The sequence below is a fragment of the Eptatretus burgeri genome, chromosome 8 (assembly GCF_056783735.1).
Source record: "Eptatretus burgeri isolate ZD-2024b chromosome 8, Ebu_testis_v1, whole genome shotgun sequence".
Classification (NCBI taxonomy): Eukaryota; Metazoa; Chordata; class Myxini; order Myxiniformes; family Myxinidae; genus Eptatretus; species Eptatretus burgeri.
Genome location: NC_140968.1, coordinates 78106517 through 78134258, shown reverse-complemented (window position 1 = coordinate 78134258; position 27742 = coordinate 78106517). Strand labels below are relative to the sequence as shown.

General features: G+C 39.7%; 1 protein-coding gene across 1 annotated transcript; it reads left to right on the top strand.

Moving 5' to 3' along the window:
• The first annotated feature begins 1361 nt into the window (after positions 1-1361).
• LOC147022112 (myosin-4-like) lies at positions 1362-27742 on the top strand. Its single transcript, XM_085892695.1, has 40 exons — positions 1362-1517; positions 2323-2538; positions 2960-3103; positions 3270-3426; positions 4088-4115; positions 4977-5088; positions 5232-5324; positions 7409-7472; positions 7645-7743; positions 7849-7952; positions 8079-8217; positions 10926-11044; positions 11227-11376; positions 11488-11658; positions 11809-12112; positions 14091-14155; positions 14322-14409; positions 14547-14664; positions 16171-16294; positions 17082-17218; positions 17310-17565; positions 17678-17920; positions 18087-18263; positions 18365-18510; positions 18947-19037; positions 19158-19547; positions 19664-19790; positions 19948-20066; positions 20188-20384; positions 22089-22272; positions 23953-24118; positions 24323-24447; positions 24606-24914; positions 25066-25269; positions 25380-25505; positions 25604-25774; positions 26019-26123; positions 26261-26356; positions 26599-26727; positions 27572-27742. The coding sequence occupies exons 2-40, from the start codon at positions 2347-2349 to the stop codon at positions 27587-27589; spliced, it is 5787 nt and encodes a 1928-aa protein (XP_085748821.1). The 5' UTR covers positions 1362-1517; positions 2323-2346; the 3' UTR covers positions 27590-27742.

The following is a 27742-nucleotide window of genomic DNA, read 5'->3' as shown; positions in this document are numbered from 1 at the left end:
AATGACCCCATTCTGAAGCACTCCCTTTTTCATGGTTATTGTGTTTTCTACCCCTCCCCCCTCTCTCCCTCACCTCTTTTTGTTTGCTTGTCTGTCTGCAGGATATCTCAAAAAGTTGTGGATGGATCCACATGAAATTTGGTAGGCAGGTTGGGTGTGTGACACAGCCGAACTGATTACATTTTGGTGAAGATCCGTATCCGATGACTACAATTTTTTAAGTGATTCTTCACCATTGAGAGAAGGCGCCAAAAACGATATATAGCACGACATCTCCAAAAGTTTTGGACGGATTCGGACGAAACTTGGTGGACACACTGGGTGTTTGACAAGGAAGAATTGTTTCGATTTGGTGAAGATCCGGATCCGGATCCAGATACGAGAATTATTTAATTTTTAAAGTGCTTCTTCACCATACCGATATAATGATATACAGCTTTATATTTCAAAAATGTATTGGGCCCGATATGTTCTCGTGGATCAGGCATTACGTGGCAGAGGTATGCGCTCTCCCGAGTGCCCTTCTAGTTGTAATTGTGTTCAGATATCGTTTTAACCCATCTGTTCTGCTGTGCATATTTTGATGTCATTTCTTTATGAATGCTGATCCAATCAACTTTATTTGATTTCAAATGTTCCAAAAGTCAAGATTCATAAGCGATTCCTCGCATGGAACACGTCTTAAATTATAATCGACCGGTTAATGAGAACGCAGTTTAAACGGTTAATTTTTTTGGAGCAATGTTGGAGGAAGTGCATTGAGAGAGAAAAAAGTAACACCTTTAAGATACCCGAGTCTTCAAATGTAAGAAATAAGGTGTATCATTCCTGACGGTTACACTCTATTTTGGAATGACTGGTTGAGGGACCTCGGCAGCTGTGGAATCTGATGATCCTCAAGGCAATGCATCTGCCCAAGAGACAGCCTTCTAGTTGTGCTGTGTAGACATCCCTAGAGCATATAAAAAGAGTCCCACTTGAAATCGTCCTTCTATCCTAGCAGGGGCCTGCCAGGTAGGTCGCTCATCCTTTTTATTTTCATCACCTTGGTGGAACAAACTTGGTTTCAGAGTTTTACCCTCATAAAACAATGTTCCAATTAAAGACTATTGGTACATTTTCATGTAATTTTAGATGTCCCTAGTGTATGTACTTATGGACATTCATGCATTTTGCCTCTGCTTAAATTCTCAACTCAAATTATATTCATTAATGATCAGTATCTGCTGTACACAAGGGAATGATATCGGCAAAATCATGCAAAAAAAACAAAAAACCAAACAAACTCTTTCTGGATCTGACATTGAAATTCCCATCGTTATTGAAGCAAATACATATAAATTTCAAGTGAAATAAATGAATGGCAAATGTTTCAGAAAGAGAGTGCTTCTCGAGCACAGTAGAAAATGTGTGAGGAATTAAAGGATGTTTTATGACGTTTTCCCAAACTTTTTTTCCAGGACTGCAGTCACTTTCCAGATCGTCAGGAATCCTCATACAAATCAGTATAGAAAGAGGTAAGCAACATATGGAGAGTGAGAGCAATACACACACACACACACACACACACACACACACACACACACACACACACACACACACACACACACACACACACACACACACACACACACACACACACACTTCGATTAGTTGTTGTGGAAAACCCGATCTCGGCCAAGCAATACACAGGAGCTGCAACAAAATCTGCTCCATATTTGGCAAAATCGGGATCAGGCTGTCACATATAACATCATCGATTTGATAGCTTCCTGGGTTTAAGCACTCTGATTCTAAAGACATGCTATCACATACTAATATATATATATATATATATATATATATATATATATATATATATATATATATATATATATATATATATATATATATATATATATATACATATCCATATCCATATCCATATCAGTGGGCTGTTGCTGCGTAAGCGATGTTGCCGGTCCTTTGTTTTCAGTCCTCTTGTTGAGTCAGAAGTTTTTCACACTAGCCACATGCAGGAATTACATGTGTGTATATATATATATATATATATATATATATATATATATATATATATATATATATATATATGATAAAAATCACAGCCAACCAATAATTGCACCAAGTACTACACCACTATTCGACAGTCTCAGGTGACGTTTCATCAGTAACCCACAGACGATCACAGTATGTATTACCAAAGCTGTATTATCAAAGAGAAAAATGATTCCGAAACCTTTTGAAAAACCATACTTGCAATGTATTTTTCTTTTATTAATAGAGTGTCAAATATACTTTTGTTCCAATACCATCCCCATGTAGTGGTGACATCAAAAATCCTCAATCATGACGGAAATGGATTTTGGTGAAGCGGCAACTTATCTCCGCAAGTCTGAAAAGGAGCGGCTGGAGGCGCAAAACCGCCCTTTTGACACCAGAACCGAAGTTTTTGTGGATGATGCAAAAGAAGTGTACGTGAAAGGCAAGCTGAAGAGTAAAGAGGGAGGAAAGGCTACCGTGGAAACAAAGGGAGGAACGGTAACCATTTTCAATAATCTCCAAAAACAATACTACCAATCTGCCAAAATGTCTATCATATCGATACCTATCAATGATTTTTCAATTGTTGGGGTTTCCTGTCTCCTCCAAAGTCCAATATTGTCAGCGATCTGCTTTTCTTATTTCAAGCTGATCTAGTCCATCTAGTTTCTTGTCCTTTGAACGTATCCCATATGAAGTGTGCTGACTTTTTCTCCCATCATCCTTGCTCTTGATACAACACATAGCTTTTCGTAATTTTAACACAAATCCATTTTACGAGACTAGATGTGCCAATGTAAAGTTGTTTCCAATACGTTTCGGTTGCCTATAAGTGTATTGTTTAAAACCAATAGAAGATCAAAACATGAAGTCATGGATATATCTGTTGGGAGGTAAACTATTTTTTATTTTTTTTCAGACTGTTACGGTCAATGAAGATCAAGTATACCCCATGAACCCTCCTAAATTCGATAAAATCGAAGACATGGCCATGCTGACTCATCTGAACGAGGCATCTGTGCTGTTCAACCTCAAAGAGCGTTACGCAGCATGGATGATTTACGTGAGTTTTGGTTTCCGGAGATATTGCTTCATATCGAGTTTTGTTGTAAAACTTACAATCAGTGTCCAAGCTTTATTTGTCAGAGAGAGAGAGAGAGAGAGAGATGAAATCCCTGCAGTGTTCAAAATCATCACTTGCTTCTTCTTCTACTGCTGGGCTCTTTTAGACCTACTCTGGGCTGTTTTGCGTCACGGTGAACCCGTACAAGTGGCTCCCTGTGTACAACACCGAGGTAGTTAATGGGTACCGTGGAAAGAAGCGTCAAGAAGCTCCTCCACACATCTTCTCCATCTCCGACAATGCATATCAGTTCATGTTGACTGGTATGTGGATAATAGTATTCATTCATTCATTCATCCATTCATGGGCATCACCTGGCTGTTGATTGCATAATTATTCGGGGTACAGCTGTAGGTTAGGACAGGCATATGGTATCTTGCCTGGGGTATAGACAACAAAAGACACTGTGGGACATTTAACGTCCACCAGTTAATGCTAACATATGAGAGGCCCAGCTTAACACCCATCCAAGGTATGTCGCACCCGATGATGGAATGGCTTGTCTATGAATCAGCAAGGTGACAGTTTAGATTTGCGGAGGGTTAAGGCGACAGCCGGAGGTGGGAGGGGGGGGGGTGGGATTGGGGGGTTGGGTGGAGTTAAATAAAATCGTCTATACAACTCAAGGGAGAGTGCATTACTGTAAAGTATTATTTCTAATATATAATAAATGCTGTGTTTCCTTGGATTTCCCATGCTGACAATGCATTAAAAACTTAATTTTAATGACTCAAATCTCATTTTACTGCAATCACGTCCTAAGTTACCAAAAATTAAAAAAAAATTCTACCCCCCCCCCAAAAAAAAATGCATTTTGCAATATTATAAAATAAATACTTGAGTTATTATTTGTGCAATCTTATTATAAGTTGGCAAGATAGAAACAGCAATATTTTGATCGATGTCACAAATACTGTGTTGCAGATAGAGAAAATCAGTCCATCTTGATCACGTGAGTACTTCAATAAAAAAAACTAGAGGGGGAGCACTCGGGAGAGTGCAAAACCTCCGCTGCCAATACTGCTGGGTCACTCAAGTGAACCTTATATCTTATTCATTAAATATGATGTCAACGGTGCTGATAGTTACAGTTCTTTTCTCCAACATTTTTTTTTTTGGGGGGGGGGGGGGTTGGAAATCACTTAAAACAGGTAGAAATGCAAAAAAAAGAAATCGAAATTTTGTTGGAAAAAAGGTTGCAAATTTTTTTTTCTCTAACATTTTTTTTGGGGGTGGGGGGGGGGGTTGGAAATCACTTAAAATATGTAGAAATGCAAAAAAAAAAAATTTTCTCTAAATTTTTTTGGGGGGGTTGGAAATTACTTAAAACATGTAGAAATGCAAAAAAAAAAATTTTTTCTCGAACAATTTTTTTTGGAGGGGGGTAACAATTTTTTTTGGGGGGGTTGGAAATCACAAAATATGTAGAAATGCAAAAAAAAAAAAAATTTTTCTCTAACAATTTGGGGGGGGTTGGAAATCACTTAAAACATGTAGAAATGCAAAAAAAAAAAATTTTCCCCTCAATTTTTTTTTGGGGGGGGGGGGACCAAGTCCAAAATTTAATGGCATGATCCTTGGACCATACCTAACCCCCCCACCAAGTTTTGTCGAAATCCGTCGAGGAGTTTTTCCGTAATACTGTTCACAAACAAACAAACAAACAAACAGAAAGGGGTGAAAACAGTAACCTCCATCCATCTTCGAAGATGGCGGAGGTTAAAAAACCCCTTTCGGGTTGAGAACCCCTTCATTCATTGCCATTATGCCCATTTACACACAGAATGCTTACGTGACTTTGTTGAACCAACAGCGGAGAATCTGGTGCTGGGAAGACCGTGAACACGAAGAGAGTCATCCAGTACTTTGCATCGATTGCAGCCGTCGGTGATTCAGCTAAGAAGAAGCAGGAAACAAAGATGAAGGTAAGCAATGTGAAAATGAATACAGTTGAAGCTGCTTTACTCAACTTGTGACGATTAATCAATTACTGTTCGTCAGAACTGTGCACATCCACATCGCAAAATGACAAACATAGTGTCATTTTAAAAATTTTTGGTTATTTCAGGGAACACTGGAGGATCAAATCGTCCAGGCTAACCCATTGATGGAGGCCTTTGGTAATGCCAAGACTGTGAGAAACGACAACTCGTCACGTTTTGTAAGTATCTTTGTAATCTATGTTTTTCTTTAAAAAAAAAAGAAAGAAAATAAGTATATATGGAGTTGAGCCTCATGAATGAGCTAGAGCACAGAATGCACCAGGATGTATAAGAGCAAAAGGAAAGATAGGAATAGGGGGGCGGAGGAGGGGCACACCAACAGCAAGGTAGAGGGACAAAATCGAGGAAGATTTGGAGGAATGAAGGACATGGGGAAGAATGAGAGCAAGCAGAGGAGGATGCGGTGAGGGTGTGGGGGAGGGGGGAGGGTGAATAGGTTGGATACAAGTGAAAACTCTCAATCACAGAAGTGGAAGGGAAAACAGGGAAAGAAAGAGAAATGGAACAAAAAAATTGAAGGGGATGATGAGGGGCAGGGGGGACATCCAGAAAGGTGGGTGCTTTGGCAGGGTTATTGAGAGTAGAAAAGATCAAGAGTATGGATCGTGAATGACCCAAGTTGGCGGTGACACAGCTGTCTTGAAATCCTGAAGGGAAAATGAGATTGAAGAGACAGAGGAAATTTGTTCCACAGGTGGGGGAGGAGGAACAAATAAGTGGAGGTGAACAAAGATTCTGGATTTTGGGGGTTTCGCCATAAGAGGATTACTGGCAGACTATGTGCATTTCCAACAGCTCCAGAAACCTGGGGGGAGAGGACAGAGCATGGAAAGGGCAGGGGGTGCATACAAGACCATAAAGGAGGAGTTCGAAGACAATGAGACCACCGGTCTGTCTGTGATGTGAAAGAAATAGGCCAAGAGACCCAGCCTCATTGGGGGAGATACCAATGATTTTAAAGGCCTTGGTTTACACAGCATAAAGCAGACGTGCAAGGTGTGAGGCAGGGGTGTCAGCCCAAAGGGAGAGAACAATTCTCCACGAAGCTGAAGTTGAATATCTCGTAGGTAGATTAAAGTTAAAATGTGCCAAGGAAAGACTTTGCATAATAGAGAATGCCAAGTCAGGGGCTGGCTTTAGAGGCAAACTTTGATATGTGCTTTGCCCAAGGATCATGCCTGATGCTAGCAAGCCTGGTATTGGCTTAACGGTTCAGGTGGCTGGCTGAAGATCTTCGAGTCTTGAGCTCAAGCCACACATTGAATTAACACCAGGTGGGTTGACTCAGCCATTCATCCTTCCGAGGTTGGCGAAATGAGTAGCAGCATGCTGGTAACAGGGGGAATTGAATCAGCGGCACAGCAGCACCTCCAAAAATTATGCAGCCAAGCAGCCACAGGCTGCATACAAATAAATAACTAAATAAATAAATGACTGACGGTGAGACCCAACAGTTTAAGTGAATGGACATGTAGAGATTTGTTAAGGGTGGGAGGGTTTGCCAGACAGTCCTTTAAAAGAGAGAGAGAGAAAGAGAAAGGAGAAAGGAGAAAGGAGAAAGGAGAAAGGAGAAAGGAGAAAGGAGAAAGGAGAAAGGAGAAAGGAGAAAGGAGAAAGGAGAAAGGAGAAAGGAGAAAGGAGAAAGGAGAAAGGAGAAAGGAGAAAGGAGAAAGGAGAAAGGAGAAAGGAGAAAGGAGAAAGGAGAAAGGAGAAAGGAGAAAGGAGAAAGGAGAAAGGAGAAAGGAGAAAGGAGAAAGGAGAAAGGAGAAAGGAGAAAGGAGAAAGGAGAAAGAGAGAGAGAGAGAGAGAGAGAGAGAGAGAGAGAGAGAGAGAGAGAGAGAGAGAGAGAGAGAGAGAGAGAGAGAGAGAGAGAGAGAGAGAGAGAGAGAGAGAGAGAGAGAGAGAGAGAGAGAGAGAGAGCTGCAGCCTGCCTATCTGAAGGATGAGGGGGTGATATAGAGTGGAGAGTGGAGTCATCAGCAAAGAGATAAAGAGGATTTTACAGAGAGTCAGCGAGATCGTTGGTGAAGATTAGGAATTGGACTGGATCCAAGACTTGACAAGGAAAGGAGATGAGAGATCCCATTTGCAATGACCTAACTTTGGTGATACTGGAAAACTGAAGCCAGTTTCAAAGTAGCACCAACATTAGGTCATTCATTGTAAAATAAAATTAACTAAAGCCACATGTTAAGTTACATTTCCAACTACCCAAGACATACAATTCCATTCCTTTCAACAGGGCAAGTTCATCCGAATCCACTTCGGTGCGACTGGAAAACTGGCTTCAGCTGACATCGAAACATGTATGTACTTATGTGATCACTTCAACACATGTGTGTCTATTTTATATTCACTTACAGTTGCCAAATATTACAACAATTAGTTATTTTATGAGTGTTGGCCTCTGTTAAAATAAGAATGCAAGTGGTGAGCGGAACAACTAAAATAGAAATAAAACGTTGTTTCACTCTCCAGATCTGCTGGAGAAGTCTCGCGTGACATTCCAATTGCCAACGGAAAGGAACTACCACATCTTCTACCAAATACTCTCCCAGAAGAAACCAGAGCTTCTTGGTACTTTTTATTTATTTATAAATAGTGACATTGTACAACTGCTTTGTTATCCTTATATGAAGCCAGCTAAACGTATGTACACACAAATTGCTATTTGACCCACAGAAATGCTGCTCATCACTACAAACCCATTTGACTATCCCTTCATCAGTCAGGGTGAGGTCACCGTAGCATCCATCGATGACGCCGACGAGTTGATGGCGACAGATGTAAGTCAGTGGTAATTATCAATGTAATTTTTCGTACAATCATTTCATTCAGCTTCACTAAACAGCCAACTACGTTTGGTGTAGAAACATCACCGAGATAATGCGTGCGATTTTATACTTTTACAGGAAGCCATTGATATCTTGGGATTCACCGCCGAGGAGAAGACTTCCATTTACAAAGTAGTTGGAGCCCTTATGCATCACGGAAACATGAAATTCAAGCAGAAGCCACGAGAAGAGCAGGCCGAGTTCGACGGCACCGAAGGTTCGTTTCCTATATTTCCCTCAGAAATAATTATATATATATATATATATATATATATATATATATATATATATATATATATATATATATATATATATATATATATATATATATATATATATATATGTTGTGTGTGCGAAGCCTTTTCTTTGAATTTTATACAATTCCGTATGCAAGGGCCAATTGGCCCGATATTTGCTCTACCACATTATTGTCATACATGCTCGGTCAACGTCACAATAAAATATTGCAATTATTGATCAAATCAATATTAAAGCAAAAAAAATGCTGCTCTGGCCAATCGAGTGCCCCCTCGGTGGGGAGAGGGGCAGAGCTTGGCTTTTGTCTTGGTCATTCTGTGTCATGTTTGAAGATGAATTATTAGTCAAACGAAATGAGAATCAAACCAATGTCGTTCAACTATTAATATTTTGTATGCAGAATGGAAATTAATACACAAACTAGCATAACCCGCGCTCTGCGCGACATGTTGGGGTGGGTGTGTTTGAGAAAGGAATTGATGCAGAGTATCAGTAGTAATTTTACTTTAATGCAGTAAGTGGAATACGATTCCACTGTTTCAGAACCATTTTATTTACTTTTTTTTGTACCATGCACCTCATATGGTCTTTGAGATAATGTAAGCCGAATATCACGTTACTCGAGTGCAGAACAAAGTCGAAGATAGCGCGACACGAAACCACAAACTCGAAAATAATATATAAGATGCTCCACAATTTCTGGACTACATTAAGTGTAAGTAGTTGTCACACGATCCTGCATGATCTCTAATAAGGAAATGAGGCCATTTGGCTCATCATTGCCATGGTGCACTCCTTGGGTAATTTTTTTTTCTATAGCTTTAAACATCAATCTTGTTGATGGTTTACTAAAGTCTAAGTAACCCAATGTTCATCAGGTGACCCAGCTTGTCATACATACATATATATATATATATATATATATATATATATATATATATATATATATATATATATATATATATATATCCGTCACTACAGTTGTTGTAGAGTCTACAACAACTGTAGTTGATGTAGATGTCTACAATGTAGACGAACAATCTATTTTCCGATTTTGTTCCTGAACCATCTTAAAATTTGATTTGATTTCCTTCTTTTGTTGATCTTGCTTAAAACCTTTATATTTTTTCCATATTCAAGTTAAAATCAGTAAAGCAATGAATCATTTTTCACATCTCCAGGGAACATAGACAATATGTTATACAAAAAAGTTCTCCGAAACACCAGCAACAGTCCAAGACTTGCCAAAAAAAGTATAATGTGGTGTACATGTACATTTCACAATACATTTACTTATTTTCATCTTAATTACACATTCAATTGTGTGTCTTGGACAATTATGAGCATATTGTCCCTCGACTTTTTAATGTTCCCTCGCCACCCCACCTCCCAACAGTCCCAACCTCATACAACCTTTTATAAATGTAAGAGAGGTTAATGTTGTATACATTGATTTGCTGAGCTCAAGCTTGTTAAAGTTAGACTGGAAGCAACTCAATATTCCAGCATTCATGATGTTAACAGGTTGTTTGTTCCACAAGATGAACAATGGGAGGAAAATGTTCTGCCGATAACTTTGTCAAAATGATTGCTTTGTATTTTGCCCCCCTCTGCCCCCTCCCCCGGTCCCAAGTGTGCATCCCTAATAAATAGATGACACCTTATATCCTTGTCTACATTTACAAGCTTCACATAGTAGGGTTTTTCTTGGCTACCAATTGTAGTTCATACCTATTTTCTTTCAGCTCTGATACCATTTCTATTATTGTACATATAACATAACACTGCATTGTGGTTCTCCTTTTAAAGTTTGGATGTGAAGACCACATTAGAGACAACATAAAGTCTCTTCATAGTTGATCCACCCACGCAATCAAGAGTGTTATTGTCCTTGGTCCCTTGTGTTTCAACATGGTTACCGAATTTCAGGTTGTGGTCAACATGCACTTTATCTTTCTTCACAATTGTCGCCTCCCTTTTAACTTTACTTTTATCGTCCATTTTGTATTTATGTTTAAAATTGGTACTACGAAGATGAAAGGACTTTATGTTTGCAGTTAAGTACATCAAGCACATGTGTTTCAGAAGTGAGTCAAGAAAACTTTTCAGTAAAAAGGAATACGTAAGAATTAATCAGAGGCACTGCCTTTACTGTAGATGTTAAGGTCATTGTGATATCTTGGAAGCAAAACATAGACTACACTAATTATCTTGTAATTTAGGCAATCAAAATAAAATCACAGCCACCAGGGATTCGGGGTGGGGGGGGTGTAGGACCACAATTTTCTTTATGTAAGTGTGTATCATATATATATATATATATATATATATATATATATATATATATATATATATATATATATATATATATATATATATATATATATATATATATATATATATATATATATATATATATATATAGCACCACCTGATGGGAGTGTGTATTACAAGTTATAATAAAATAATTATCTGCATGAAAACCATAGACATCATGGAAGTGATCGAATGAAGCTCTCCATAAGGACGGGTTCTTTGCTTATCTTGTGAAGTTGGATAACATTGAAACACAGGTTCTAATAAGTGATATCTTCGCTAGTTCTCCTTAGAACAATGTAATCTGAATTTCTCAGCATATAACTGACGAAAAGTTCAAACTGTTTCCAGATGCCGATAAAGCTTCCTTCCTAATGTGCCTCAATTCTGCTGAACTTCTCAAAGCACTTTGCTACCCAAGGGTCAAAGTTGGAAATGAGTTTGTCACCAAGGGTCAAACAGTGCAGCAGGTGCGTGTGTGCAATTGCTTATAACTGGGGACCTGCAATGTAACAGTCAAAACCTGTGGTTGGCTAATCCTCTGGTTGGATTTTTTTATACAGCCTGTATTACTCTTCTTCATTATATAACTACATTGATATCAAGACTTTGTGGTGTTCGTGTTGATGACCTTTATGACATTATTTCCCAGGTTTACAACAACGTTGGTGCATTGACAAAGTCAGTGTTTGAGAAGATGTTCTTGTGGATGGTTCTCAGGATCAACAACATCCTGGACACAAAACTGCCGAGGCAGCACTTCATCGGTGTTCTGGACATCGCCGGGTTTGAAATCTTTGATGTATGTAGTTAATGAATTATACGTCTGTGGTATGTAACATGGATAGATAAAAATTAATATTAAAAAATGTATATTTTAATGATTTACCTCTCATTGTCTGTGCTATTTCAGTTCAACACCTTTGAGCAGCTGTGCATCAACTTCACCAACGAGAAGCTTCAGCAGTTCTTCAACCACCACATGTTTGTGCTAGAACAAGAAGAGTACAAGAAGGAAGGCATAGACTGGGTGTTCATCGACTTTGGCATGGACCTCCAGGCTTGCATTGACCTCATCGAGAAGGTCAGTAGTCTTCATGTGCATTTGCATCTGATGGAGGTTATGAAATAGCTTTCTCTGTGAATCATAATTAAATTGAAATATGTGGAGTGTGACCAGCAGGCCCACGATCTCCGATGGAATTAAATTATCATAACTAATTGTTTCCTCCAGCCTCTGGGGATCATGTCCATCTTGGAAGAGGAGTGCATGTTCCCCAAGGCCAATGACACCACGTTCAAAGCCAAACTGTATGATCAGCATTTGGGGAAGAACAAGCACTTCCAGAAGCCTAAGCCAAGCAGGGGCAAGCATGAAGCGCATTTCAGGCTGCAGCACTATGCTGGCTGTGTCGATTACAACATTTCGGGCTGGCTTGATAAGAACAAGGATCCACTGAACGAGTCGGTGGTCCAGCTGTACCAGAAGTCATCATTGAAGATGCTCGCTAGTCTCTATTGTACTTACGGAGCTGCAGGTGATTCTTTACAAATGCTTGCAACAATCCCAATGAATGAATAATTTTTTTACATAGAAGATTATCTATCTATTATTAAATAGAGATGCTGCATTGTTTTTATATCATCGACATTCTACCAAATATGCTACCAAGTATCAGGGCCAAGTACAATACTTGTTCAACAAATCTTAGCTTGAACTACAGCACATAAAGTGTCTGTACACGCCATAGTACTAAATGATACGAATTTTTGAAAAAAATTCCTCTTATTATTATTATTTTTATCTTATGTACCTTGCATATTTAGTCTCGCCCCAAAGGGGTTGCGAGACTTTTGTAATGCCCCTGTCTGTCCATCTATATGTGTGTCTGTCTGTGTGTGCATGTCCAAGTCTATATATTTTCGCTTAAAATATTTGTTCTCTGCAACCGCTTGTCTGATCGATGTGAAACTTTAAACATAAGAGGGACTCCCCATGGAGAATATTTTATTAATAACTTTGACATCATAGGTCACATGATATGGCAGGATAACATGATATATATTGGATTAAAGGATAACATCTGCGTCCAATAAAAAGAGAACGGCACAACGTTTTGCGACACTTTACATTTCTTGCATCTTGAAATCTGCTCCTTCAGATGACTCAGCTCAAACAGATCCAACAATGACAATTATATATTTTTAAATTTGAATATTCATCATGTGTGTGACAATGTAATGTTATATTTGTAGAGGGGGGGGGGAGGTTTACATATTACCATCAAACAGATAAGAATGTATAGTGTAGCAAGGTCCGTGTGCGAGTAGATAGCCATCTCGATGTATAAAAGTAGGGAAATGTCAGATTAAGCATTGCCTTGTTTGCCTGTACACCATACAGGGGATGATGGTGGTAATAATTAGTTCGGGATTATGGTTAAGGAAATTGTGTGTAAAACCCCTATGCAAACCTCTGCCGGGGGGGGGGGGGGAGCATGCTGTGAGGCTTGGCATGAAAGAGGCGGGGGCGGAGCAGTGGATCACCTCCCAAGGGGCGGAGCGACGTGCCTCCCAAAAAAGGGGCGGAGCGTGGCCAAGAAAAAAAGGAGAGGGAAGGGCAAAAAAAATCGGCAGTTGTGGGAGAGAGAATGTTCAAGGCAGTTGGAGAGAGAGGATTCGAGAAGAGTTGGAAGAGCAAGCATTGTGGAGGGCTGAGGGGAAAGTTGGTCTTAGGAGAAGGCAGAGAAGTCCGATAACATGGCTGGGAGTTGTTGGCATGAGTGAGAGTGAGAGGAGAGCTTTCTTTGAGGTTGTCCTGCCTGCCTGCCTCTGGCTCTGTACGTCGCCCAAAAGCCTGTACATCGCCCGGGGTCTGTGTGTGACCCCCCCTGCCGATCTCATCGGCCTGCGATCATCTGGATGCCTCATCATTTGATCATCTCATCCCTTCTCAACATCTGCTTGCCCCGCTGCTCCAAAAAGCTGAGCTTCTCCCCTTGTTTTTTGTCCCTTCCCTCTCTGTGACTGAGTCCTAGAGCACCTAGTTCTTTCGATTTATTCCACTGACTTGTACACAATTATTTAGTTATTTATTATTGATTCTGTATTTTCCTTTTTTTCACCACCACAACTCGCCATTGTCTCCTCCATCATGTTCAGTCCTCCCTGGTTCATTTTATTATCGATTGCTGTTCAGACATGAAGCCCGTTGGGTCCAAAAGCTGAAGCGTCCTCGTGTCTCTCCTAATGACCCACGTGCGCATTGCCGCCATTAATTTGGAACGCCTCATTTGAGCCACTTGGGACATCGGGGCCTTCGACCTCCCTCCATGATGAGCTCGACGTTAGTTGAGCCACCAACGTGACAGTAATGTAATCCCGGCTTATGCCAATATTTAGGTTAAGGTAGCAACAAATCAACAGAATGTATAGAAACATGTTTTGTAAAGACTGTACGAACATCGAGTGGTCAAATATTTGGCAGATAACTTCTTTTTTCTTTCTTTTGCATAGAGGCTAGTGGTTCGAAGAAGAAGAAGAAGGGCTCTTCTTTCCAGACCGTGTCGGCTCTGCACAGGGTAAGTTACTGCAAGTTGAAAACAGGAGATTGGTAGATTTACTCTCACAATTGATGTCACCACAAGGAGTAATATCCAATTTATTCGACATCAACAATCTTTATTTGGTGTTATAGAGAGCATATTCCTTTGGAAGACTATTTTGCTGATGACCTATCCATTCCAGGAAAACCTGAATAAGCTGATGGCCAACCTGAAGACAACTCATCCTCATTTTGTGCGTTGCCTCATCCCCAATGAAACTAAAACTCCAGGTATGACCGACATTTTCTCTACATGAAGAAAATTCCTCACCTTTCCTATTTGATTCTTCAGAAAGGTGATATCAGGATGAAATTAGTGTAAGAAATTAAAGGCGAAGCTTTTAGTTTATGTGAATATGTCGCTACAGGGGCCATGGACAATGACCTTGTGATGCACCAGCTACGCTGTAACGGTGTGCTGGAAGGTATCCGTATCTGCAGAAAGGGCTTCCCCAACAGGATTGTCTACGGCGACTTCAAGCAACGGTGGGTAATCTATTTTGTAATACATTTATTACTTGTCCACAGTATAACCTTATGTATTAAAAAAAATGGAATGAAGCTGCATGCATATGAAGCCTTTAAACTCATTGGCTGGAAATCTGGCTTGACTCCACCCACGATGGTCAAGAAAAAATTCCTGCATCTGCCAAGTTGGTTTTCTGGAAAGTCGAAGATGTCTTTGGAGGTGTCATAGTCACAATTTGAATTATCTGAGCAATATAACCACGATGTATTATATATGCACATAAGCAGTAGGCATGTCTTTGCTTCAGGTACATAAGCCGGATAAAAAAAAAAAACTTTCAAGAGCGATCATGCCAGCGGTCTGGCCAATACACTGCCCAAATAATTGGATGAGCATTTTGTATAATAAATGAAGGGTTTTGTATGTAATTAGCCAGAGTTGTCATGGCTGAATAGTGTGAAAATACAGAAGTGTCGCCATCAATGAACAGCTACTCCAGAGGGGTGTGTTCCTTTACCAAGCAGCTTGTCGAGCACACGCCAATTAGCTTAAGCACTCAAGCAAGTACTCCATCAAAACAGTTGATAAGGAAAGGCTGCTTGGTAAGCGATAGCAAGCTTATTGGTAATGGAACAGATGTGCAGGATCACACAAAATGGTGTTAATTCCCGGGATTGCAATAAAACGTACTGATGAATTGCAATCTATCCGAGCTGTACAACCACGATGTCTAATACAGTATATGCGCATAAGCAGTAGGCATGTTTTTTCTTCATGTACGTAAGCCAGGTCAGTTGTATTTCGTGATTGGTTGTCAATTTACCTTGCCCAAATAAAGGTTTGAACAATTTGTATAATAATTGAAGATTTTTGTGTGTAATTTCGCTTTGAGCCAGAGTTGTCATTGCTTCATGTATGTAACCGGGTTATTTGTATTTAATGATTGGTCGTCAATTGACCTCGAACAAAAAAGGGATGAGCGATTTGGATAATAAATGAATGTTTTTGTTCGTAACATCAACAAACAACTCCTGCAGGGAATAATTTCAGGATCACACAAAACGGTGATAATTCCAGTCATTACAATACAGCCCATGAATGAGTCCTTCCAATTTGCCATCCACAAAATATTCAGTCTGCAGTAGCAGCAGATTTTATCCACGTAGGATTCAACAACACCAAAAACGTTGTAAATAGAGAAATGCTTTGAATTTTTTGGTAAAAATAAAAATAATTTTGCCGTAAAAAAAAAAACCTTACATTTTTTTTGTGAGCAACACTGAAACGAGCAGTCTAGTATCTTTTATTTTAATACAAAGCCACGTTTGTTATTCTGATGAAGAAAACATCAGTTCCATCCACAGGTCACAATTTTAATTTTATTTAGGTATAATTTAAAAAACGTTTAATTTGAATGTGTAAAATTGCATGATTCATTAATAAACCAATGACATTCAGAAAAAAAAGACAACAACATGTAAAATAAGCAATTCTAAATCACTTTGCAATGTCATCTCCCTTAGGTACCGTGTTCTGAATCCGAATGCCATTCCAGAGGGACAGTTCATTGATAGCAAGAAGGCCTGTGAGAAACTCATGGGTTCTCTTGAACTTGACCATAACCAATACCGCTTTGGTCACACCAAGGTAAGTAAACCACTACTTAACGTTAATGCAAAAACGTAAATATTTCATCAATGCACCCAAACGATAAAAGTCTAGAGAGTTCTAAGGCTGTGTTCTCAGCTATGCTATGAAAAATGAAAATAATCCCCTTAACAACATTTATCAGTGATTATTTAATAATTTCAACAGCTGGAGGACAATTACAAAGCAAACTAGAATGGCACTCAGAAAAGCACATACTTCTGCCAGAATGAACAGTTTATGTTTGGTATTCCACTGACATGCCAGATCTGGATCCAGACATGCACCAAAATTTAATCAGCTTGTTTTTCTCACCGACTAACTTTTTCTTTTCAACCAAGTACCACCAAGTTTTGTCATAATCAATCCACAACGTTTTAAAACATCATGCTATATAACCCTTTTTGGCCCCATCTCTCAATTGTGAAGAATCACTTTTTGAATTCCAGTTTCCAGATCCAATCCTCACCAAAATTGAATCAATTCATCCTTGGCACACACACACACACACACACACACACACACACACACACACACACACACACACACACACACACACACACACACACACACACACACACACACACACACACACACAACACATCCACCAAGTTTGTAACCTTTTGAGATATTTTGCTCACAGACAAACGAGGGTGAAAACATAACCTCTGTCCACCTTTGGTGGCGGAGATAATGATGAACGAATCAACAAAAGCTTTGGATACATGTTTTAAGATAATTAATAATTACGCAGTTTCACTTATGATCACTTTTCCATCCTGGCTAGGTATTCTTCCGAGCTGGCTTGCTGGGTACTCTTGAAGAGATGCGAGATGATCGGTTGTCACAACTGCTCACAAAAACCCAAGCCTTGGGCCGGGGCTACGTCATGAGGAAGGAGTTCAAGAAGATGTGGGAGAGAAGGTACGTTTGTAAAATCATTACCAGATGATTAGATGTGATTATTAAATACAGACCATAATAATAACTCAACAATTTAATTTGCTTTGCACAGGGAATCGATCATCATCATCCAGTACAACATCAGATCGTTCATGGGGGTGAAGAACTGGTCATGGATGAAGCTTTACTTCAAGATCAAACCACTTCTTAAGTCGGCTGAATCCGAAAAAGAGATGGCTAACATGAAGGAAGAATTTACCAAGACCAAGGAAGCTTTGGAAAAATCTGAAGCTCGTCGCAAAGAATTGGAAGAGAAGATGGTCAGCATTGTACAGGAGAAAAATGATCTCCTTCTTCAAGTGCAGTCTGTGAGTAAAACAAAGTAGTTAAACTCAGGTCTGAAACTATGGCTTGTCTTGTTGACACCATGTTTAAGTTATGTTTTAGTTGTAATATATATCATCATCATTCACTTGGCAGGGTGAGGAAACACTTACAGATGCAGAAGAAAGATGCGACGGTCTGATCAAAAACAAGATTCAGATGGAAGCTAAACTCAAAGAAGCACAGGAACGGGCAGAGGATGAGGAAGAAACGAATGCTGAACTAACAGCGAAGAAGAGGAAACTTGAGGATGAATGTTCAGAATTGAAAAAAGATATTGATGATCTGGAGCTGACTCTGGCTAAAGTTGAAAAGGAGAAGCATGCCACGGAGAACAAGGTCAGCAGACATAGTGTGCATTTGTCAGCAAACACTGAGATATGAATGATAGAACATCCCCCATCACCAGCATCACAACTGGTGATATTTTCATTAAAGTATTAAAATTGTGGTCTTGTAATTATTTTCTTAATCGTGAAATCTTCCTGCTCTTTTGAAACTTCAGGTGAAGAATTTGACAGAAGAAATGGCCGTGCTTGATGAGGGCATTGTGAAGCTCACCAAAGAAAAGAAAGCTCTTCAGGAAGCTCATCAGCAGACACTGGATGATCTTCAGGCAGAGGAAGATAAAGTCAACTCATTGACAAAGGCCAAAGCTAAGCTGGAACAGCAAGTTGATGATGTGAGTTAGTAAAAAATGGGTTATTTTACAAAAGAGGAACTCTCACCTTTCTTTTGCTTAATTTTGAATTTTTTTTTTAAACCCTATTTGCCTTGCCACAGCTTGAAGGCTCATTGGAACAAGAGAAGAAAGTGAGGATGGATGTAGAGAGATCAAAGAGGAAACTTGAGGGTGATCTGAAGTTAGCTCAAGAATCCTTGATGGACTTGGAGAATGACAAGCAACAGCTGGATGAGAGGCTCAAAAAGTAAGATTTTACAATTTTGTACATTACCAGCAAATAACTCATTCTTACAAACAATTTACTTGCACCACTTTTATGTTTATGGCACATTACATTTTGAGTTGTAACACATGCTCCCTCCGTTTGGCGGTAAACAATACACATTAACATATAATGATGATGAACTTGTTTAATTCAATGGAAATAACATTCCAGATATAATTATATTTTAGAATTCAAATTAACTATAGAAAATAAGATTATTGAGGATTTAGGTATGATTGACAACAGTATTGCTATGACACTTATATTTAACACAAATAGTTTATATTTGGTTGATACACAATCAGTTATCATGACTCAAAGTAGGCTTTCCCTTGATTCATATGTATGTCCTAAGATAAGCATTCAAAATGCTAAAGTTTGTTTTATTCTCACTGGACTTGGTGTCAATTTCCAGGAAAGACTTTGAAATCAGCCAGCTTAATGGGAAAGTTGAGGATGAGTTGGCCCTATCTGCCCAACTTCAGAAGAAGATCAAAGAGCTCCAGGTTCATGCACATCAGTTCTAAAATTATGAATTAACGCTTGCAAATATTTCACATCGATATAATTTTGCTAAGTTAATCATACGTCATTTTTTGGCCACTGAATACATTTTGATGTTGTAGGCCCGTATTGAAGAGCTCGAAGAGGAAATGGAAGCTGAACGAGCAGCTCGTGCCAAAGTTGAGAAGCAAAGATCTGACCTGTCTCGTGAGCTGGAAGAGATCAGTGAGAGATTGGAGGAGGCTGGTGGTGCCACTTCAGTCCAGGTGGAGATGAACAAGAAGCGTGAGGCCGAGTTCCAGAAAATGCGTCGGGACCTGGAAGAGGCCACATTGCAGCATGAAGCCACATCAGCAGCACTGCGAAAGAAGCATGCTGACTCTGTGGCTGAGTTGGGTGAACAGATCGACAATCTTCAGCGTGTTAAAACCAAATTAGAGAAAGAGAAGAGTGAGATGAAGATGGAGATTGATGATCTCAGCAGCAACATGGAACAAGTATCAAAAGCAAAGGTAATCAGATTTTCTTTTTTTTTTTTCATCTTTCACATGTCTTGTCTACATGTACACTAAAATGTTTTTATACAGCAAAACAGCATGATTACGTTGTAATTGATCCCTCTTGTTAGGCCAATCTAGAGAAGATGTGCCGATCTCTTGAAGATCAGCTTTCTGAGATAAAAACCAAGGAAGACGAACATATCCGGACCATCAATGATTTGTCCACTCTGAAGGCCAAACTTCTTGCTGAATCTGGTCAGTGTTTCTCCAAAAATAGGATTTACCTTTCACACAAGTCAAAAACTTTTCATTCAGTAAAATCATATATATTGTAAATATGAATGTAATTGTGTAAACACAGATGTACATCCTGTAATAAATGTTTTTTTTATCTGTCGTCTTATTCGGACAGGTGAGTTGGCCAGGAAGCTCGAGGAGAAGGAGGTTCTTGTCGTTCAGCTTTCTCGAGTCAAACTTTCCTTCACTCAGCAAGTGGAGGACCTCAAGAGACAATTTGAGGAGGAAGTTAAGGTTAGTGGGGTTGCTATGTGGGGCAATGAATCATTGATCCACCTGGGTGTTTAACCTCTTCACATCTATGCTATGCTCTCTTCGTTTTCTCATTGACATTTTTCTCATGTTCCACTTTCAGGCGAAGAATGCACTGGCACATGCACTGCAGTCCTCACGGCATGACTGCGACTTATTGAGGGAACAATACGATGAGGAACAGGAGGCCAAGGCTGAGCTACAACGAGCAATGTCCAAGGCTAATGCTGAGGTTGCCCAGTGGAGGACCAAATACGAAACTGATGCCATCCAGAGAACTGAGGAGTTGGAGGAGGCTAAGTAAGTTGGACTTTTGAAGTTATGATGTCTACCTCTACCACCGAAGGTGGAAGAAGGTTATGTTTTCACCCCTGTCTGTCTTTTTGTCTGTCTGTGAGCAGAATATCTCAAAACGTTATCGACGGATTAGGACGAAACTTGGTGGACAGTTTGGGTGTGTAACAAGGACGAATCCGTTAGATTTTGGTGAAGATCCGGAACCGAACACTAGAATTTAAGTGTAATTCTTGACTCTTGAGAGATAGGGGCAAAAACGATATGAGCACGATATTTTGAAACGTTGGTGACAGATTCAGCTGAAACTTGGTGGATCGTTTGGGTGTTTGACAAGGACAAGTTGTTTTGATTTTGGCGAAGATCCAGATCTGGAGCTGGCCTATCAGTGAGATACAAAATGTAAATTGTTCAGCCTGGTGGAGGTATGTGCTCTCCAGAGTGCCGTTCCGATTCAAATCTGTTTTTTATTAATTAAAAAAGTCAAGGTTTTAGAAAAGTGTGGTGACAGGATAAAAGACAAGGGACTGACAGCAGGACAGTGTAGCCACAGTAAGAAAGGGAATATATGATCACCAAAAGAGAGGTGGGGTGGGGGAGGGGGGGAGAATAAACACAACAGGAAAGTGTAATTAAAAGCGTTAGGTAGGTTTAATGAGGGAAAAAATATTGTAGGTAGGTGTCAAGTGCATCAAATGACATTCCATGCACCACAAGACGATTGTGCACTGCTTGCTGAGAGCCCTCGTGATAAGAGTGCAATTGAACCATCTACAAATAAGGATAAAAAAGAAAAAAAAGAGGAGATGTTGGCAGAAAGCCTAGATTTTGGAAGTTTAAACAGGAGGTTATGGAAAGAACATGTGCATCCTAGGGCAGCTGTGGAGGGTCAGAGGGCCAATAAGTCAATGAGTTAAACTGGAGGAGAAACAGAAAATAGAGGCCACTACCAACCTCTCGGTCATGTGAGAGGAATAAGCCAGCATCATAGCAGGAGATGCCAATATTGTTGAGAGTTTTACATTTCAGAATCCAGGATTGACAGAGTTGATGCTGGGACTGGAATACTTCAGGGAGATCAGCACTCCACTGAGCTATGGGCAAAAGCCTTGTCGTCTTTGTGTGTTCCTAATTTCTAAAGGAATGACTTGCATTGATGGAGTCTAACTTCCGAAGCCATATTTGTGACATCGTTAGCCCAGGAGACCTCATGGCTGATGCTGAGGCCTAAGATATTCAGCAGACCGCAATTCTTTGTTGAATAATTTCTCATTCCCATTGTAAAAGACAATACTATCGGACCCCAACATTCGCCGTTCCGCTATTCGCGGACCCTGTGTATTCGCGGTTCATATAATGTGACCTGCTTCGACATTCGTGGCCCTGTGCTCCGTGTAGCCGTGATTTTTCTGACCTAATTCTACATTTGCAGTCTTGTGCTTTGCATATTCACAATTTTTTGCGGGCATATTCATGTGATTTGTTTATTTTCCCTTATGAATCACAAACCACAGGGAGCCTATCCCTCCTTTTTCCCATTGAAACGATGCCCTGACTTTCGCGTCATTTTTCAGGAGGGGATCCCCCACAAATGTTGGGGTTTGACAATACTTTTTATTGCCATAAAAGGATGCAAGTTGAAATATATTATTCATTTACTTCGATCCCACAACTGCTTATAAGATGAAAACCTATTCATTCTCATTTCAGGAAAAAGCTGGCTGCTCGTTTACAGGAGGCTGAGGAAATGATTGAAGCCTCAAACTCAAAATGTGCTTCTCTTGAGAAGACCAAGCAGCGCCTCCAAGGTGAGGTTGAAGACCTCATGATAGATGTGGAGAGGGCTCATGCTGCTGCAGCTGCACTCGACAAGAAGCAAAAGGCCTTTGATAAGGTACGTACCTCATTGTTGTACTTTTAATAAGTTCCTCGTGTTCATGATTATGAGTCATCAGATAAAAATACAATACTATCAACCATATTTTTTAATAACCAGCCATATTTTGAATAACCAGATCCTCTGCCTTTGTCTTGTACAGTACTTCTAAACAAAAACAAAAACCTCCTTTCATTAAAACTCTTCTACATGGTTTTCATGTCTTAAATGCTTGGGTTAGAATTTTACCCTTTCTTCATTCTCATACAAATTAAACATACAAGGAGCATTCACAATACTATTAGAATGATATTCTTACATGGCACCTTGATTTGTTTCAAAGCACCTGCTCCATTTGTTCTTCAAACTGTCTCTGCAAATATCGTAGAGGTTTTCAAATTGCTCCTTCAGCCACATCTGAGTTGCTTCAATCAGTCGATTGTCATCAGCAAATTATCTGCCACACGGGTGGGACTTCAATTGTTGAAAAAGAAAATAGTCAGTGGGCAAGAGCTGGGTGATTCAGGGGTTATTCAGGTATTGAATATGAGTGGCATAATGTTTCCCTGTGATTGCAGTGTTGCAAGTAACACAGTCAATCAGCAAGAATCCATTGACATCACAGAAAATTGACACCATGATCTTGGCAGCTGAGGGTCGGGAGCAAAATTTAGGGGGGGGGGGCAGGTGTGATCCCTTGTGCTTTCATTCGACTCCAATTTGGTTTCCGGATCCCATTAGAGAGACCACTTTTCATCAGTTTCCAGAAGAGCTAGAACCTTGGTTGGATATGCATTAAACAGTCCAAGACATTCATTACATGATGCAAGCTGTTAGCCAAGCGTTTGTGGATGATGGAAAAAAGCTGCCGTGGGAAATTAATAGATATTTTGAAAGTTCAGTGGATATTTTGATGACCCTAATGCAACAATCGTCCATGATTATTGCCATTACCTGGGCAACAGTTTGTGGGTCAGTCACAGACACTAGCCGTGCTGACCTGGAAGAATTTTCAAGGAACTCACATTTACATTTCAACTCAGCCATCCATACGGTTACTGTAGATTAAAAGGGTGCATCTTGACCACCAATGGTAACCATGCGATCTTATATTTCCTTGGAGTTGGTGTCTTCTCTGGATAAAGATTTGATGACACTGCAATGCTCAATTTAATAAGATCCAAAATTGTATGGAAAAGCAAAGCTCAAGATTATACTCTAGCACAACAAACAATGTCAGAATATAACAAGCAAAAATATGTGTATAATGAGAATAAATAAATAAATGGCTGCATGAGGATCCCAATAAACACCCCATTCCCAAAACATTCTGAATCCCACTCGTGATGCTTTTATGCATGGATATCCTGCATGTGCTGTTGAAAGGTTTTGATGAATTAAACTGAATGTTCCAAAATAATAACTACTTCTTGACTTTTTGGTCTTTTCAGATATTCATGGCACAGCTGGAATAATTTCTCTAGTAGCAATGAAAAATGGCCTACCTTTAAAAGTTGTCAAACATGGTGGTAACTCTTCATAGACTCAAAAGTTTGGTTGGATAAAAAGATAAAAAAAATGTTGTGTAAGGACTTGTATCAAGTAAAGATCAGTCAAGTAAATGAAGAAATTGTTAGAATTCCACGGAATTGAAAATAAACAGGTCGACCCTAAACGGTTATATCACACATTTCACAGATTTTGGCCGACTGGAAGCAGAAGTTTGAGGAAAGTCAGTCCGAACTTGAAGCTTCACAGAAAGAAACACGTTCTCTCAGCACTGAGCTGTTCAAGCTCAAGAATGCATACGAAGAGTGCCTAGATCATTTGGAGACCATGAAACGGGAGAACAAAAACCTCCAAGGTGGGATACAAAGACATATCAAGCATTTTGTACGAAGTTAATTTTTATACTCGTCTCGTCCAAACGTCAAAAAATGAAAAACGAAATAAGGTCACAGTTTTATGTTAACGGGAGAACTGAAATAATGAGTTTATCGTACTAAGCCTTTGTATTCCATGATAAATTAACATTATAATCGAAAACTCCATACATCCTTTCATACAGAGGAGATTGGAGACCTCACGGAACAAATTGGAGAGAACAGCAAAACTATCCACGAGCTGGAAAAGATACGGAAACAACTGGATCAGGAGAAGTCAGAACTTCAAGCATCCCTGGAAGAGGCTGAGGTTTGTACTGAAAATATGATTAATTTTGAGATTAATATTTTTCGATCATCTGAGTAAACCAATACATTTGACTAACGACTCATGCTTACAAATGAATACAGAATGCATAATTTCCTTTGAATTTCAAAATATTTAACATCATGATAAATCATTTCCAGGCTTCACTGGAACATGAGGAGAGCAAGTTCCTTCGTATTCAGCTTGAGCTGAACCAGGTGAAGGGTGAGATTGATAGGAAGATCGCTGAGAAAGATGAGGAAATTGATCAAATGAAGCGGAGTCACCAGCGAGCTGTCGAAGTCATGCAAACTGCACTGGACTCTGAAATTAAGAGCAGAAATGAAGCTCTTAGGATTAAGAAGAAGATGGAGGGAGATCTCAACGAGATGGAGGTTCAGTTGAGTCATTCCAACCGACAGGCTGCTGAGGCACAGAAACACCTCAGGAACTCTCAAGCTCAAGTCAAGGTACGACAATAAAAATGCTCATAAATGTATATTTCAATTACCTATTGAACAGGTAAGTACTGGAAGTGAAAGAAAGGTTTTGAGCATTAATTATGTAATGTATTCCTTGCTTTATGCAGCACTGTAATAGTCCATATGCAAAACTTCGTAGGACCTCCAATTGCACCTCGATGAAACAACAAGGTCAAACGAAGACCTCAAGGAGCAGTTGGCAATGCTGGAGCGCCGGACCAACCTCCTGGTGGCAGAGATTGAGGAGATCCGTGTAGCGTTGGAGCAGACGGACAAGGCCAGGAAATTGGCCGAGCAAGAGTTGACAGGAGCCAGTGAGCGTGTCCAGTTGCTTCATTCTCAGGTAATAGCTATGTTTTTCTCTTTGAGAAGATAAATAATTTTACAAGTAAACAATGTAGAATTTACATTAATACATGCGTTCTGTTTGATTGGTTACTTGTTTGTTTTCAGAACACTACCCTCATCAACACCAAGAGGAAGATGGAAGGAGATATTGCTCAGCTTCAGTCTGAAGTTGAAGAAGCTTTGCAGGAAAGCCGGAATGCTGATGACAAAGCAAAGAAAGCCATTACAGATGTAAGTCCAACACATTCAAAACAACTGAAATGGTTTCCTATAGATCCAAATTGGATTGATTGATTGATGTTGAAAACAATGGTTGGGAATCTTTCCAGGCAGCAATGATGGCGGAGGAGCTGAAGAAGGAGCAGGACACGAGTGCCCACCTGGAGCGCATGAAGAAGAACATGGAGCAAACGGTGAAGGACCTCCAGCACCGGCTGGATGAGGCTGAACAGATTGCTCTGAAGGGTGGCAAGAAGCAGATGCAGAAGCTCGAGGTCCGGGTAAGTCAAAGAGATTGAGACAAAGACGGTCTAGAAAATGGGGGAAGTTTCTCAAGCAGTTGCAGTGTAGTATGTATCTTAATATTAAACATCTTCATTCAAAAATACCAAAATCAGAAACGTCACTTATTTCAAAAATTCCCATTACTGCTTTTAAATCATGCTGCAGCCATTCAACTCAGAGAGGTGTTAACATGATTTTGGCATGTATGCATTATGCTCAATTGTAAAAATTTGTTTGTAGGTTCGTGAGCTCGAGGCAGAGTTGGACGTTGAACAGCGGAAGTTTTCTGACACCCTGAAGGGTTTGAGAAAGTATGAGAGAAGGATCAAAGAAGTTACATACCAGGTGAATATGCAAATAACTGTAAGCACAAGTTCTGTGGTAAGCAAAATCCTGCTCTTATAAAACAATCAAATGCATTGTATACATCTATCTTTCCATCATCTACACAGTTCCATGAACTTTTCTGTGTTTATTTTTAGGCAGAGGAGGACAGGAAGAATGTTGTGCGTCTCCAAGACTTAGTAGACAAATTGCAGCTCAAAGTCAAGTCCTACAAGAGGCAGTCTGAGGAAGCCGTAAGTATCCAATACAAGACATTACACAATTTGTAAAAATAAAAAGTATTTTCGAACTTTATGATGCAAAAACAAAAAGATTGCAAACCTTTTTTGTGGTCTAATAAATGAAGCTAAGCCAATACCCTTTGAAATGCTTATTCTGCAATAATATTTGACCTTTGATAGTTTTCATTCACACAGTAAATAGTCCTCACCATTGACATGGCAATGACTACAACATGTGTTTTCATATCATGCAGGAGGAACAAGCCAATTCCAACCTGTCCCGCTACCGCAAGCTGCAGCATGAGATGGAACAGGCCGAGGAGCGCGCAGACATCGCCGAGTCCCAGGTCAACAAACTTCGTGTCCGCACACGAGAAATTACGGTGAGTGTTGAAAGACTTTGCTCTGATTATGACGTAGTGTTTTTATTTCACCTGTTTTTTTGTTTTTGCATTGTATACTCTCATATACGGCTGGCAGGATGGCCTAGAGGTATGCACACTCACCTCTAAGCTGTCTCGCTTGGGTTTTAATCTCGGCCCAGCTATAAATGGTCATCCTGGTGTTTCACGGGCAAGGCGATTCAATGTGTGTGCCGTCCCTCGGATGGACGTTAAACTGGCGTCCTGTCTGCCAACATTAGTTGATGGATATCAACAATCCCATGGTGTCCTTCACAAAGAGCATGTGAGCTATCGCCGGCACCATGGTCCAATTACAAATTACTGCCGGAACTTCTGAATTGAGCATCAGGCCTGGCCAGCTGGTTCGTGAAAGTCTTTGGCCACAAACTTCCACAGGCCAACCTCAAAAGAATGTGGGATTAATTGTGGCCATTAAAATAAGAAGATTGTATACTCTTATCTTATATGAAACATCCCACTGATGCAACTTGTAACTTGCAAGAGAGACATACTTATGAGACATTTTCTTTGTCGTGAACATCTTGTAGATATTTTAATGTAATGTAACTTGCAATGCACCATATGCAGTAAGGTGTCACATTTACTTTATTCGACTTTGCCACCTAATGATTGATAGTCTCTAGTTTGAAAATCACAACAGCTCTTACATTGACTGTACAAAGTATGATCATTGGGTTTATTTGAAAGAATATGAAAATGTGGTACATTAAAAACAGCCATACTGTACATTACTATGACATGATGTTTTTATTGTTATTATATTTCGTTAAAATGCAATAATTTTTGTTATTTTGTCTTTCAGATTGTAAAGCATACTTGAGATGGAAACTATCAGAAGTCACAATTCACTGGGTATATTACAGTCACCGCAGTCACTTACCATATAATATGGTAATTGAATAGTACCATACTCATCCTCATCAAACAAAGCGCAGTGGAGATTCTGAAACAGAATAAATACAAAGCGAATGAA